This window comes from Pseudophryne corroboree, chromosome 3 (assembly GCF_028390025.1).
Source record: "Pseudophryne corroboree isolate aPseCor3 chromosome 3, aPseCor3.hap2, whole genome shotgun sequence".
NCBI classification, from domain to species: domain Eukaryota; kingdom Metazoa; phylum Chordata; class Amphibia; order Anura; family Myobatrachidae; genus Pseudophryne; species Pseudophryne corroboree.
Genome location: NC_086446.1, coordinates 494671409 through 494686033, shown reverse-complemented (window position 1 = coordinate 494686033; position 14625 = coordinate 494671409). Strand labels below are relative to the sequence as shown.

Here is a 14625-nt window from a genome sequence, read left to right as displayed (position 1 = left end):
CCAAGCCTCAGTTAGGTACTGTGCCCGGACAAGCGTACACAATAAGGAAGGATCTTGAATCCCGGGTAAGACTCATACCAGCCACACCAATCACACCGTACAACTTGTGATTTGAACCCAGTTAACAGTATGATAACAATGAAGTAGCCTCTAAAAAAGATGGCTCACAACAATAATAACCCGATTTTTTTTGTAACAATAACTATGTACAAGTAATGCAGACAATCCGCACTTGGGATGGGCGCCCAGCATCCACTACGGACTATGAGAAATAGATTTATCGGTAAGTAAAATCTTATTTTCTCTAACGTCCTAGTGGATGCTGGGGACTCCGTCAGGACCATGGGGATTATACCAAAGCTCCCAAACGGGCGGGAGAGTGCGGATGACTCTGCAGCACCGAATGAGAGAACTCCAGGTCCTCCTCAGCCAGGGTATCAAATTTGTAGAATTTAGCAAACGTGTTTGCCCCTGACCAAGTAGCTGCTCGGCAAAGTTGTAAAGCCGAGACCCCTCGGGCAGCCGCCCAAGATGAGCCCACCTTCCTTGTGGAATGGGCATTTACAGATTTTGGCTGTGGCAGGCCTGCCACAGAATGTGCAAGCTGAATTGTACTACAAATCCAACGAGCAATAGTCTGCTTAGAAGCAGGAGCACCCAGCATTTTGGGTGCCTACAATATAAACAGCAAGTCAGACTTTCTGACTCCAGCCGTCCTGGAATTATATATATATATATATTTTCAAGGCCCTGACAACGTCTAGCAACTTGGAGTCCTCCAAGTCCCCAGTAGCCGCAGGCACCACAATAGGTTGTTTCAGGTGAAACGCTGACACCACCTTAGGAAGAAACTGGGGACGAGTCCGCAGTTCTGCCCTGTCCGAATGGAAAATCAAATATGGGCTTTTGTAAGACAAAGCCGCCAATTTTGACAATCGCCTGGCCGAGGCCAGGGCCAACAGCATGGTCACTTTCCATGTGAGATATTTCAAATCCACAGATTTGAGTGGTTCAAACCAATATGATTTGAGGAATCCCAACACTACGTTGAGATCCCACGGTGCCACTGGAGGCACACAAGGGCTGTATATGCAATACTCCCTTGACAAACGTCTGGACTTCAGGAACTGAAGCCAATTCTTTCTGGAAGAAAATCTATAGGGCCGAAACTTGAACCTTAATGGACCCCAATTTGAGGCTCATAGACACTCCTGTTTGCAGGAAGTGCAGAAATCGACCTAGTTGAAATTTTTTTCGTGGGGCCTTCCTGGCCTCACCCACGCAACATATTTTTACCACATGTGGTGATAACGTTGTGCGGTCACCTCCTTCCTGGCTTTGACCAGGGTAGGTATGACCTCTTCCGGAATGCCTTTTCCCTTAGGATCCGGCGTTCAAACCGCCATGCCGTCAAACGCAGTCGCGGTAAGTCTTGGAACAGACAAGGTCCCTGCTGGAGCAGGTCCTTTCTTAAAGGCCGATGCCACGGTTCCTCTTGGAACAGACATGGTACTTGCTGAAAGCAAATCCCTTCTTAGCTCCCGAGGCCATTAGTCCTCTGTGAGCATCTCTTGAAGTTCCGGTTACCAAGTCCCTCTTGGCCAATCCGGAGCCACGAGTATAGTTCTTACTCCTCTATGTCTTATAATTCTCAATACCTTGGTTATGAGAAGCAGAGGAGGGAACACATACACCGACTGTTACACCCACGGTGTTACCAGGACGTCCACAGCTATCGCCTGAAGGTCTCGTGACCTGGCGCAATACCTGTCCCATTTTTTGTTCGGGCGGGACGCCATCATGTCCACCTTTGGTCTTTCCCAACGGTTCACAATCATGCGGAAAACTTCCCGATGAAGTTCCCACTCTCCCGGGTGGAGGTCGTGCCTGCTGAGGAAGTCTGCTTCCCAGTCGTCCACTCCCGGAATGAACACTGCTGACAGTGCTATCACATGATTTTCCGCCTAGCGAAAAATCCTTGCAGTTTTGCCACTGCCCTCCTGCTTCTTGTGCCGCCCTTTCTGTTTACGTGGGCGACTGCCGTGATGTTATCCCACTGGATCAATACCGGCTGACCTTGAAGCAGAGGTCTTGCTAAGCTTAGAGCATTATAAATTTGCTCTTAGCTCCAGTATATTTATGTGGAGAGAATTCTCCAGACTTGATCACACTCCTTGTGTGACTGCTCCCCAGCCTCTCAGGCTGGCCTCCGTGGTCACGAGCATCCAATCCTGAATGCCGAATCTGCGGCCCTCTAGAAGATGAGCACTCTGTAATCACCACAGGAGAGACACCCTTGTCCTTGGATATAGGGTTATCCGCTGATGCATCTGAAGATGCGATCCGGACCATTTGTCCAGCAGATCCCACTGAAGAGTTCTTGCGTGAAATCTGCCGAATGGAAGCGCTTCGTAATAAGCCACCATTTTTACCAGGACTCTTGTGCAATGATGCACTGACACTTTTCCTGGTTTTAGGAGGATCCCGATTAGCTCGGATAACTCCCTGGCTTTCTCCTCTGGGAGAAACACCTTTTCCTGGACTGTGTCCAGAATCATCCCTAGGACCAGCAGACGTGTCGTCGGAACAACTGCGGTTTTGGAATATTTAGAATCCACCCGTGCTGTCGTAGAACTACTTGAGATAGTGCTACTCCGACCTCCAACTGTTCTCTGGACCTTGTTCTTATCAGGAGGTCGTCCATTTTCTTTGAAGACGAATCCTCCTTTCGGTCATTACCTTGGTAAGGACCCGGGGTGCCTTGGACAATCCAACGGCATCGTCTTGAAACCGATAGTGACAGTTCTGTACCACGAACCTGAGGTACCCTTGGTGAGAAAAGGCAAATTTTGGGACATGGAGGTAAGCATCCCTGATGTCCCGGGACACCATATAGTCCCCTTGTTCTTTGCTATCACTGCTCTGAGTGACTCCATCTGGATTTGAACCCTTGTAAGTGTTCAAATTTTTCAGATTTAGAATAGGTCTCACCTAGCCTTCAGTACCACCATATAGTGTGGAATAATACCCCTTTCCTTGTTGTCGGAGGGGTAATTTTATTATCACCTGCTGGGAATACAGCTTGTGAATTGTTTTCAATACTGCCTCCCTGTCGGAGGGAGACATTGGTACAGCAGACTACAGGAACCTGCGAGGGGGGAAACCTCTCGACATTCCAATCTGTACCCTTTGGATACTACTTGTAGGATCCAGGGGTCCTGTACGGTCCCAGCGTCATGCTGAGAACTTGGTAGAAGCGGTGGAGGGCTTCTGTTCCTGGGAATGGGCTGCCTGCTGCAGTCTTCTTCCCTTTCCTCTATCCCTGGGCAGATATGACTCTTATAGGGACGAAAGGACTGAGGCTGAAAAGACGGTGTCTTTTTCTGCAGAGATGTGACTTAGGGTAAAAAACGGTGGATTTTCCAGCAGTTGCCCTGGCCACCAGGTCCCATGGACCGACCCCAAATAACTCCTCCCCTTTATACGGCAATACATCTTTGTGCCGTTTGGAATCTGCATCACCTGACCACTGTCGTGTCCATAAACATCTTCTTGCAGATATGGACATCGCATTTACTCTTGATGCCAGAGTGCAAATATCCCTCTGCGCATCTCGCATATATAGAAATGCATCCTTTAAATGCTCTATAGTCAATAAAATACTGTCCCTGTCAAAGGTATCAATATTTTTAGTCAGGGAATCCGACCAAGCCACCTCAGCTCTGCACATCCAGGCTGAGGCGATCGCTGGTCGCAGTATAACACCAGCATGTGTGTGTATACTTTTTAGGATATTTTTCAGCCTCCTATCAGCTGGCTCCTTAAGTACGGCCCTATCCGTAGATGGTACCGCTACTTGTTCTGATAAGCGTGTGAGCGCCTTATCCACCCTGAGGGGTGTTTCCCACCGCGCCTTAACTTCTGGCGGGAAAGGGTATACCGCCAATAATTTTCTATCGGGGGAAACCCACGCATCATCACACACTTCATTTAATTTATCTGATTCAGGAAAAACTACAGGTAGTTTTTTCACCTCACACATAATACCCTTTTTTGTGGTACTTGGAGTATCAGAAATATGTAACACCTCCTTCATTGCCCTTAACGTGTGGCCCTAAAAGAAAATACGTTTGTTTCTTCACCGTCGACACTGAAATCAGTGTCCGTGTCTGGGTCTGTGTCGACCGACTGAGGTAAATGGGCATTTTACAGCCCCTGACGGTGTTTGAGACGCCTGGACAGATACTAATTTGTTCGCCGGCCCTCTCATGTCGTCAACCGGCTTGCAGCGTGTTGACATTGTCACGTAATTTCCATAAATAAGCCATCCATTCCGGTGTCGACTCCCTAGAGAGTGACATCACCATTACAGGCAATTTGCTCCGCCTCCTCACCAATATTTTCCTCATACATGTCGACACACACGTACCGACATACAGCACACACATAGGGAATGCTCTGATAGAGGACAGGACCCACTAGCCCTTTGGGGAGACAGAGGGAGAGTTTGCCAGCACACACCAAAACGCTATAATTATCCAGTGACAACCTTTATATAAGTGTTCCTCCCTTATAGCATTTTAATATATATACATATCGCCAAATCAGTGCCCCCCCTCTCTGTTTTAACCCTGTTTCTGTAGTGCAGTGCAGGGGAGAGCATGGGAGCCTTCCCACCAGCCTTTCTGTGAGGGAAAATGGCGCTGTGTGCTGAGGAGAATAGGCCCCGCCCCCTTTTCGGCGGGCTTCTTCTCCGGAGTTTTAGATATCTGGCAGGGGTTAAATACATCCATATAGCCTCAAGGGCTATATGTGATGTATTTTTCGCCATACAGGTATTATACATTGCTGCCCAGGGCGCCCCCCTCCAGCGCCCTGCACCCTCCGTGACCGCTGTGTGAAGTGTGCTGACAACAATGGCGCACAGCTGCAGTGCTGTGCGCTACCTGATGAAGACTGAGAGTCTTCTGCCGCCTGGTTCCGGACCTCTTCATCTTCAGCGTCTGCAAGGGGGGTCGGCGGCGCGGCTCCGGGACGAACCCCAGGGCGAGCCCTGTGTTCCGACTCCCTCTGGAGCTATGTCCAGTAGCCTAAGAATCCAATCCATCCTGCACGCAGGTGAGTTGAAAATCTCTCCCCTAAGTCCCTCGATGCAGTGAGCCTGTTGCCAGCAGGACTCACTGAAAATAAAGAACCTAAAAACTTTTTCTAAGTAACTCTTTAAGAGAGCCACCTAGATTGCACCCTTCTCGGCCGGGCACAAAAACCTAACTGAGGCTTGGAGGAGGGTCATAGGGGGAGGAGCCAGTACACACCATGTGATCCTAAAAGCTTGCTTTTGTGCCCTGTCTCCTGCGGAGCCGCTATTCCCCATGGTCCTGACGGAGTCCCCAGCATCCACTAGGACGTTAGAGAAACAATAAAATTCTCAATTAAGGAATACAATGTCTCCTTATGTGAGGGTTTTTAGTACGACCAGTGATCCCCAGTCTTTTTATGCTGGGAATGCATAAAGGTGTAACTTTGTACTTGGGAGGAGGATATGAAGTCAAAGAAGGCTTTGGAGCCCTGTACATGGTCTGGTGAAGCTCAACGTGGTCACAAAATTATAACTACTACTGTATTTCCAAAGTCAATGTGGGAAAGAGTTCTTTAATGGCTGCTACTGCGCCTAGAGCCAAGGGACATCAAATTTGCTCTTTTAGTCTCTGCAGAAAGGCCAAGAGTCAGATGTCAAGGGGTCAGTTCTTTGCTTCCCATAGAGGGCTGCAGCAAGGAAGACAGGCTTGTGCAGCTAAGCAGCCTACACCCAGCCCTTGACCAGTGGTTTGATTCCAACGCAGACTCATGGTTGAGAGGCATTATCAGTTGGGGACACATGATAGATTCCCTAGGCTGTAAACTGTCATGATAAGTGGTCTCAAACCTGCAATATCCTTGTCTCCAGTGCACTGGCTCATTGAGTGCTACTGTTATGAACATTCATTTAGTTGTTTATGTATGTTACAGTTTGATTTTTCCACTTGCACTGCCTGCTTGAGTCTTTTCATATTGTACTAGTATTTTGGACCCATCCCTTGTCAGGTGCTAGCAGTTATATTTAAAATGTATTTTAACCAGTGCTGTATACTTTGTAAATGAACATGTGCAGTATTGCATAGAACCTGGGGAGCGATCACATTATATTCAGGATAATTCTTCTACGTAAATGGTGGTCAAGGGCCAAATAATGATTTGTACTTCTGTACAACTGTTGACTTTCAAGTTCAATAAGCAAGGCAAGCAATGGCAAATTCAGATGTGGGAGACATTAACTCCAAGTAGCTCCCTGACCCTGTACTCTTTGGTTTTAAGCCTATAAACAGACCATAAAAAAATGCAGTGGAACAATCCTATGACTACACATGTGTCCTCTCTGAGCACTAGGTCACGTGCGGCTCAGCTTCACCAAGCTTTTGTTTTTCACTCAAATGTGCATCCTATTCACATAATTAAAACAAAGAGACAAAACTACATTGCTAGTATACACTGATCAATATGGTGTGCAACATTTGTACATCTGTGTGCGATGGAGACTGCATGTGAAGTGCTCTGATATACACAAAATGTAAAGAAATATATGGTGGGCTACTTCTCTCGGAGCGGCTCATTTGCACCAGGTGTCTCGAATCATGGACATTATTCAGCATGAGTTGCAGTTTTGCTAAAAAAGCAAAACTGAAACTGCTGACAATCGCATGCTGGGGGCTGCTAATTTCCAACAGCAATACGATCACAGTTCAATTAAGGGTAGCCCCTTGCCTGCTCAGCCTAGCTGCAGAGGCAGGCACACTGCATCCATTTTATTTTTATCGGAGTGGCTGCATCTGACGTCATGCATCCGCCCCTATAATGCTCCGAATGCTTCCCGAAATCCCCCCCCCCAATGACGCGACACCGCCCACCCAATGCCCGCCACTATCAATCATATTGTGGCCACATCCTGTTTAGCGCATGAGTGATATTCCCAAAATGGAAGATTGCTTGGTCCTCTATGATGCTTAGAACAGTCCATTGCTAGGTAGATTGCCTTGGTTAGATTGCCTTGGTTATCTGTTAGTTTTACAGTGGAACAAAGCAGAGAATGCACAGTCTACAGATTAGTGAGCACCTTCAAGGTGGTGTGGCACAGAGCCGCATCCATGAAGTTGTATAGTGTCCATACATTTACTAGAGTGAATACTTGATCCTCTCCCATCTGGCTTTCGCACATTTCACTCAACCGAAACTGCCCTGGTCAAAGTCACCAATGACCTGATTTCAGTCAAATCCAGGGGCCACTTCTCTCTGCTCATCCTCCTGGACCTCTCTGCTGCCTTAATAACCATGGATCATCCTCTCCTCTTCCACACCCTTCAGATCATTGGCCTCTCTAGCACCATCCATGCCTGGTTCACCTCTTACCTCACAAGTTAAGCGTACAAGATAAAACGTGCACAGATTTTTTGCCAGTGCAATAAAAACTTATCAAAGCTCAAGGAAAGACACCAGCTAATGGATCCCAGAGCAGGAGTACCACACAGCCTCAATGCGTTTCGTCCTTCTTATCTTTACCAGGATTTCATCAGGAGGATAAAGTTGACCTGCTAATGAGGCTCTAAATATACGACTAGCAATTAACATATTATTACCCTATGCCCATAACAAAGGAAATAGTTTTATATCTTTATATAGAAAAGTGTCATGCATGATATATACTATATGAATCAAAATATAAACAACGCTAAGCTTATTAATATAATTATTGTGACATAACAAATTCCAAAAAGTATAAAAATCCTAACTCCAAAACATTTTTTTTTGTGTCTGTGTGTAATAAAAAAATTTTTCAACACATGGTACTATATATTTTTTTTCTTTTCCAACTGTATATTATTCACTGCAAAATGAAATCCTGAGAGGATTGTGTAAACTGAGAACCAGTTCCCGAATTTATTATTCATACACGCGCTTTCAGCCCAAATGGTATACCTTGGGCTTTAATTTGGGTATGTGTGGATGAATCATATTTAATGCACTAGAGGCACCTTTTGCCACTTTTTAACCTCAGGAATCTTGCCTATGGAGACATAGGATTGGGTGCTGGGCAGCCACTGGACAATCCAGGGAGTGCATATACAGAGAAAATTTCATACAAAGCACCTTGCACGATTGCCGAGTGGATTACTAAGGTTAAGCACCTTTATCATTATTTGTGTTATATATATATATATATATATATGCAGAATTTTGCATTCCACATACAGTACATGCAGGGGGTTAGCAGCATAGAGTGCTATATTATATGTTGATTTATTATCATTAGATTAGTGGCTCTCCCTGTACAAAGCAAATGGCATAGAATACAAGCCTCCTTACCTTCAGCCCTAAATCGAGCTCTTTCAGTGAACGCCTCATCTCACTAGTGAGCATGTTCATCCTCTCGCATTCCTGGAACGCGACTACAATGTATGGAGTTCTCTCCTCCGCCTTTGCCATGAGTTCCGCAATATTAAATTCTTCAGGGAGCTTCTCTAGGACTTCATCCAATGTTGCTTTAACCTGTGTAGGGATTACGCAATCTTGTTAACATGCCATATTGTACACGAGCAACATCAAAGACTGCCTTTCCCTCTGTTTGCTCATGCTGACCATAGGGTATCAGATATGATGCGTGATCTCTGGAGGAATATACAATGCACTAGTTGTCTACAGCACATAATCCACGTACAACCTTCATTGATGCATTGTGACCTTTGTGTAACAGGCCATTAAACTGAGCCAGCTACACTACACAACTCTATTACAAAGCACAAAAGGATCTATTAGTTGTAAACCGGTATTCATTATCCCAGAGCTAGCAGACTTTGTAACCTCATCATTATGTGTATAAAATAGATGTAACTCTTTCACATAAGAAAGGCTTGAGAGTTCTACCAACAAATGCATCAGTGACAGAAATACTATTTTCATGCACTAATACAAACACACAGTTTAACATAGCTGCTCAATAATTCAGTGTATCTCTTATGTAGTATAGTGTACAGTGGTTGTGTCTAGGGAACAGTTTGTCTAACAGATATCTGTATGTAAATTGATCCTACATAGTGTGAGGGGATGATAAACATCATGGGACATTAACACAACAGATTAGATTGTTACTCCCGTGACAGCTTTACATTACTTGGTTAAAGGTGAAAGAGACTAAAGAAAAAAATCTGTCACCTTCAAAAAAAAAAAAAGTTTGGATTTGTTGTAGGAAAAAGTGACCTGAACTATTGTAATCTTCAATACTTTTTAGAACAGATACATGTTATTAGGAATATACGTATGGTTATGATACTTTATTTACAGAAAATACGAATTTAATACCTACCGGTAATTCCATTTCTCCTAGTCCGTAGGGGATACTGGGATGACATTAGTACCATGGGGGTATAGATCGGGTCCAATGAAGCCTGGCACTTTGAGAAATCGTTAGTGTGTGCTGGCTCCTCACCTCTATGCCCCTCCACCAGATTCAGTCTAGGAAAACTGTGCCCGAGGAGACGGACATACTTTGAGAGAAGGAAAATACGAAAGCAGTGAGGTAACGAACCAACACACAACAACAACAACAACAAAAGGATAGTAGTGCTAACCAGAACAGAGAAAAGCAACGCTAACTACAACAAAGGATAGCAATGCTAATCAACAGGGACAGCAACAGCAGACCCAAATAAGAACACTTATAACCAGGTAAGCAGAAACACGAAGCACTGAGGCGGGCACCCAGTATCCCCTACGGATTAGCAGAAAAGGAATTACCGGTAGGTATTAAATTCCTATTTTCTCTTACATCCTAGGGGATACTGGGATGACATTAGAACCATGCGGAAGTCCCAAAGCTCCCAGAACGGGTGGGAGAGTGCTTAGGTCCTTGCAAAACTGCCTGGCCAAACTGAAGGCCATCTCTGGCCAAGGTATCGAACCTATAGAACTTCACGAACGTGTTCAAACCAGACCAAGTAGCTGCACGGCAAAACTATAAGGCCGAGACACCCCGGGCAGCCGCCCAGGAAGAACCCACCGACCTTGTGGAGTGGGGCTGAATAGAACTCGGCAGCGGCAGTGCTGCTGATGAAGAAGCCTGTTGAATGGTCATCATGAGTCAACAAGCAATGGATTGCTTAGAAGCAGGACATCCAATCTTTGCAGCGTCACAAAGGACAAAAAGCGAGTCAGACTTCCTGTGACGAGCGGTCCTCTTGACATAAATCCTCAAAGCTCTAACAATGTCCAAGGCCTTTGGAGCGACCGATGTGTCAGACAGAATCGGAATCACTATTGATTGATTAATGAGAAAAGCCGATACCACCTTCGGCAAAAACTGCGGACGAGTTCTGAGCTCCTCCCTATCCTCGTGAAAAATCAAATACGGGCTCTTATAGGATAAGGCCTCCAGTTCTGACACATGTCTTGCAGAGGCTAAGGCCAGTAACATGACAGTCTTCCACTTTAGATACTTCAAATCCAACCCTTTGCAAGAGTTCATACCAGTCCGACTGGAGAAAATTCAAGATCACATTGAGATCCCACAGAGCCATGGGAGGGACAAAAGGTGGTTGAATACAGAGAACACTCTTCAGGAACGTCTGTACTTGCGGAAGCACCGCCAGCTGTTTCTGGAAGAAGATGGACAGAGCCGAAATCTGAACTTTGATGGAACCTAACCATAGGCCCATATCCACTCCTGCTTGTAGGAAGAGCAGAAAAACGAGTTTTATGGTAAGTACTTACTCTTGTTAAAACTCTTTCTACGAGGTACACTGGGCTCCACAAGTCTGGACAATGGGGTGTAGAGTAGGATCTTGATCCGAGGCACCAACAGTATCAAAGCTTTGACTGTTCCCAGAATGCACAGCGCCGCCTCCTCTATAACCCCGCCTCCCAGCACAGGAGCTCAGTTTAGTTAACCAGCCCAATGCAGTAGCAGGAAAAGAGACGACAACGGTTAGTAGCCACATACACCACACTCTCACGACAAGAGAAGTGTCAGCGGCTAATGCCATATCAACCCACAGAAGCTAAGTGCGTCAAGGTGGGCGCCTTGTGGAGCCCAGTGTACCTCGCAGAAAGAGTTTTAACAAGGGTAAGTTCTTACCATAAAACTCGTTTCTGCTGCGGGGTACACTGGGCTCTACAAGTCTGGACAATGGGGATGTCCTAAAGCAGTTCCTTATGGGAGGGGACGCACTGTAGCGGGCACAAGAACCCGGCGTCCAAAGGAAGCATCTTGGGAAGCGGCAGTATCGAAGGCATAGAACCTTATGAACGTGTTCCCGGAAGACCACGTAGCCGCCTTGCACAATTGGTCAAGGGTCGCACCACGTTGGGCCGCCCAAGAAGGTCCAACAGACCGAGTAGAATGGGCCGTAATGTGAACAGGAGCTGACAGACCAGCCTTCACATAAGCATGCGCAATCACCATTCTAATCCACCTGGCCAGGGTCTGCTTGTGAGCAGGCCAGCCACGTTTGTGAAATCCAAACAAAACAAAGAGAGAATCAGACTTTCGAATAGAAGCAGTTCTCTTCACATAGATACGGAGAGCCCATATCACATTCAAAGACCGCTCTTTGAAAGACAAGTCAGGAGAGACAAAAGCTGTAACCACAATCTCCTGATTAAGGTGGAACGAAGAAACCACCTTAGGTAAATATCCGGGACGAGTCCTAAGAACCGCCCGGTCACTATGAAAAATCAGATATGGGGAACTACAAAACAAGGCACCCAAATCTGACACTCTTCTAGCAGAGGCAATAGCCAGCAAGAACACCACCTTAAGGGAAAGCCACTTAAGGTCAGCTGGAACCGAGAGGTTCAAATGGAGGCTCCTGCAACGCCTCCAAAACCACCGACAAGTCCCAAGGAGCCACAGGCGGGACATAGGGAGGTTGGATACGCAAAGTATGAACATCAGGTAAAGTCACAATTTTTCTCTGAAACCACACCGACAAGGCAGAAATATGAATCTTGAGGGAGGCCAGACGCAGGCCTAAATCTAGGCCCTGCTGTAGAAAAGCCAAAAGTTTGGCTGTACTAAACTTAGAAGCGTCATAATGGTTAGATGCGCACCAAACAAAGTAGGAATGCCAGACCCGATGGTAAATCCGAGCAAAGGCCGGTTTCCGGGCCGCAACAGTTTTAATGACCTCTTCAGAAAAACCCTTAGCTCTTAAGACGGAAGCTTCAAGAGCCACGCTGTCAAAGACAGCCGGGGTAGGTCCTGGTAGACACAGGGGCCCTGAACGAGGAGGTCTGGGCGTTGTGGAAGTAGAAGCTCTGACGATAGGCCTTGCAGGTCTGAGAACCAGTGCCGTCTGGGCCACGCCGGAGCTATGAGAAGCAGATTTGCTTTTTCTTGCTTGAACTTCCGAATTACCCTGGGCAGGAGTGACACCGGAGGGAACACGTACGGCAGCCGAAACCTCCACGGCACTACCAGCGCATCCACAAATGCTGCTTGAGGATCCCTTGTCCTTGCTCCAAAGACCGGAACCTTGTGATTGTGTCGAGACACCATCAGATCCACATCTGGAAGACCCCACCTTTCCACGAGGATTTGAAACACTTCTGGATGGCGGCCCCACTCGCCGGCATGCATGTCCTGACTCCAGCACCGCACCCCAACCTCTTAGACTGGCATCTGTCGTCAACAGGACCCAGTTGGATATCCAGAAGGGACGGCCTCTGCACAATTGTCGGTCCAGGAGCCACCAGAGCAGCGACAGACGGACCTCCGGAGTCAAAGAGATCATGTGAGACCTGATCCGGTGAGGCAGGCCGTCCCACTTGGCTAGAATCAGCTTCCATACTCCACCATGTCGAATGCTGACACCACGAGGCTCAGCACCTGCATTGCCGAATGTATCGACACTTGCGGACGAGAAAGGAAGCAACGAATCCTGTCCTGAAGTTTCAGGACTTTCTCCTGAGACAAGAACAACCTCTGGTTGTGAGTGTCCAACAGCACTCCCAGATGCACCATGCTCTGAGCAGGGACCAGGGAGGATTTCTTCCAGTTGATGAGCCACCCGTGGGCTTGTAGAAACCGGACCATCATATCCAGATGACGCAGGAGAAGATCTGGGGAATTTGCCAGGATTAACAAGTCGTCCAGATACGGCAGTATCCTGACCCCTTGGCCACGGAGTACCACCGTCATCACCGCCATAACTTTGGTGAAGACTCGCAGAGACGTTGTTAAACCAAAAGGTAATGCCCAAAACTGGTAATGGAGGTTGCCAATAGAGAAACTCAGGTATTGTTGATGTGACACTGCTATAGGAATATGCAGGTAAGCATCCTGTATGTCCAGGGAGACCATGTAGTCCCCAGGTTCCAAGGCCAGAACTATAGAGCGAAGGGTTTCCATAAGGAACTTGGAAACTTCATAAATTTGTTTAGTGCCTTGAGGTTGAGAATGGGCCGGGAGGACCCATTCGGTTTCAGGACTAGAAACAGCGAAGAATAGTACCCCCGGCATCTCTGAGCAAGAGGCACCTGTACTACGACTCCTGTATCCAGGAGGGTCTGTACCACCGAATGCAGAGTGTTTGCCTTTGTCTGGTCCGACGGGACGTCTGTCTGGCAAAATCGATGAGGGGGTCGGTTTTTGAAGGCTATGGCGTAACCTCGAGTGACGACTTCCCGTACCCAGGCATCTGAAGTTGTCTTCAACCATTCCTGGGTATACCCTAGAAGCCGGCCCCCCACCCTGGGATCCCCCAGGGGGAGGCCCGCCCCGTCATGCTGCAGGCTTATCGGTCTTGGCTGCTGGCTGACAGGCAGCCCAGGCTCTTTAGGGCTTCGGCTTACCAGGTTTGGAAGTGCGGGCCTGCTTATGACCTTTTGCTTTACCTGAAGGACGAAAGGACGTGCCTTTGGCCTTCGACACAGAAGGAGCTGTATTTAGCAGACAGGCAGTTTTGGCAGTAGCCAAGTCAGCCACTATCTTATTTAAGTCCTCCCCAAACAGAATATCCCCCTTGAAAGGGAGTACCTCCAGGGTTTTTCTAGAGTCCAGATCCACAGACCAGGATCTCAGCCACAATATCCTGCAAGCCAGGACGGACGTAGTAGAGGCCTTGGCTGCTAGGATACCGGCATCAGAAGCCGCCTCTTTAATATAGCGAGAAGCTGTGACAATATATGACAAGCATTGTCTAGCATGGTCAGAGGAGATTTCAGCCTCTAACTTAGGGCTGGGCAACGTGCGGCCCGCGGGCCGGATGCGGCCCGCGAACCGATCCTGCCCGGCCTCGCTGTCCCACACCAGTGTGCAATGACAAGCGGCCCGACTGGCTGAGCCGCTTGTCATTGCGCTACCTAGCTCCCAGAAGCGGCGCCGCAGAGGAAATCCCGGTTACGTCACTGGGTCTGCTGACCGGGATTTCCACTGTGACGTCAGGCGCTGGGCGGCACGGGGGGGCGGGGCCACGGCAGGAGCGGGCAGCGGTCAGCAGCGACTCCATGCAGCACAGCGGGGATCAGGCAGCGGATCTGCCACTGTTAAAAAAGGTAAAGGGATCATCATCTATGCTTAATTTTAAAAGCTGCTATATA

General features: G+C 47.5%; 1 protein-coding gene across 7 annotated transcripts in view; it reads right to left on the bottom strand.

The window, feature by feature from the left end:
• DNAH9 (dynein axonemal heavy chain 9) overlaps positions 1–14625 on the bottom strand; it is a 1014643-nt gene that overhangs the window by 9064 nt on the left and 990954 nt on the right. For all 7 annotated transcript variants that reach the window (XM_063960955.1, XM_063960958.1, XM_063960957.1 and 4 more), the window contains one exon: positions 8398–8580. In XM_063960955.1, the coding sequence (XP_063817025.1) occupies positions 8398–8580 (183 nt within the window). The remainder of the gene's footprint in view (positions 1–8397; positions 8581–14625) is intronic.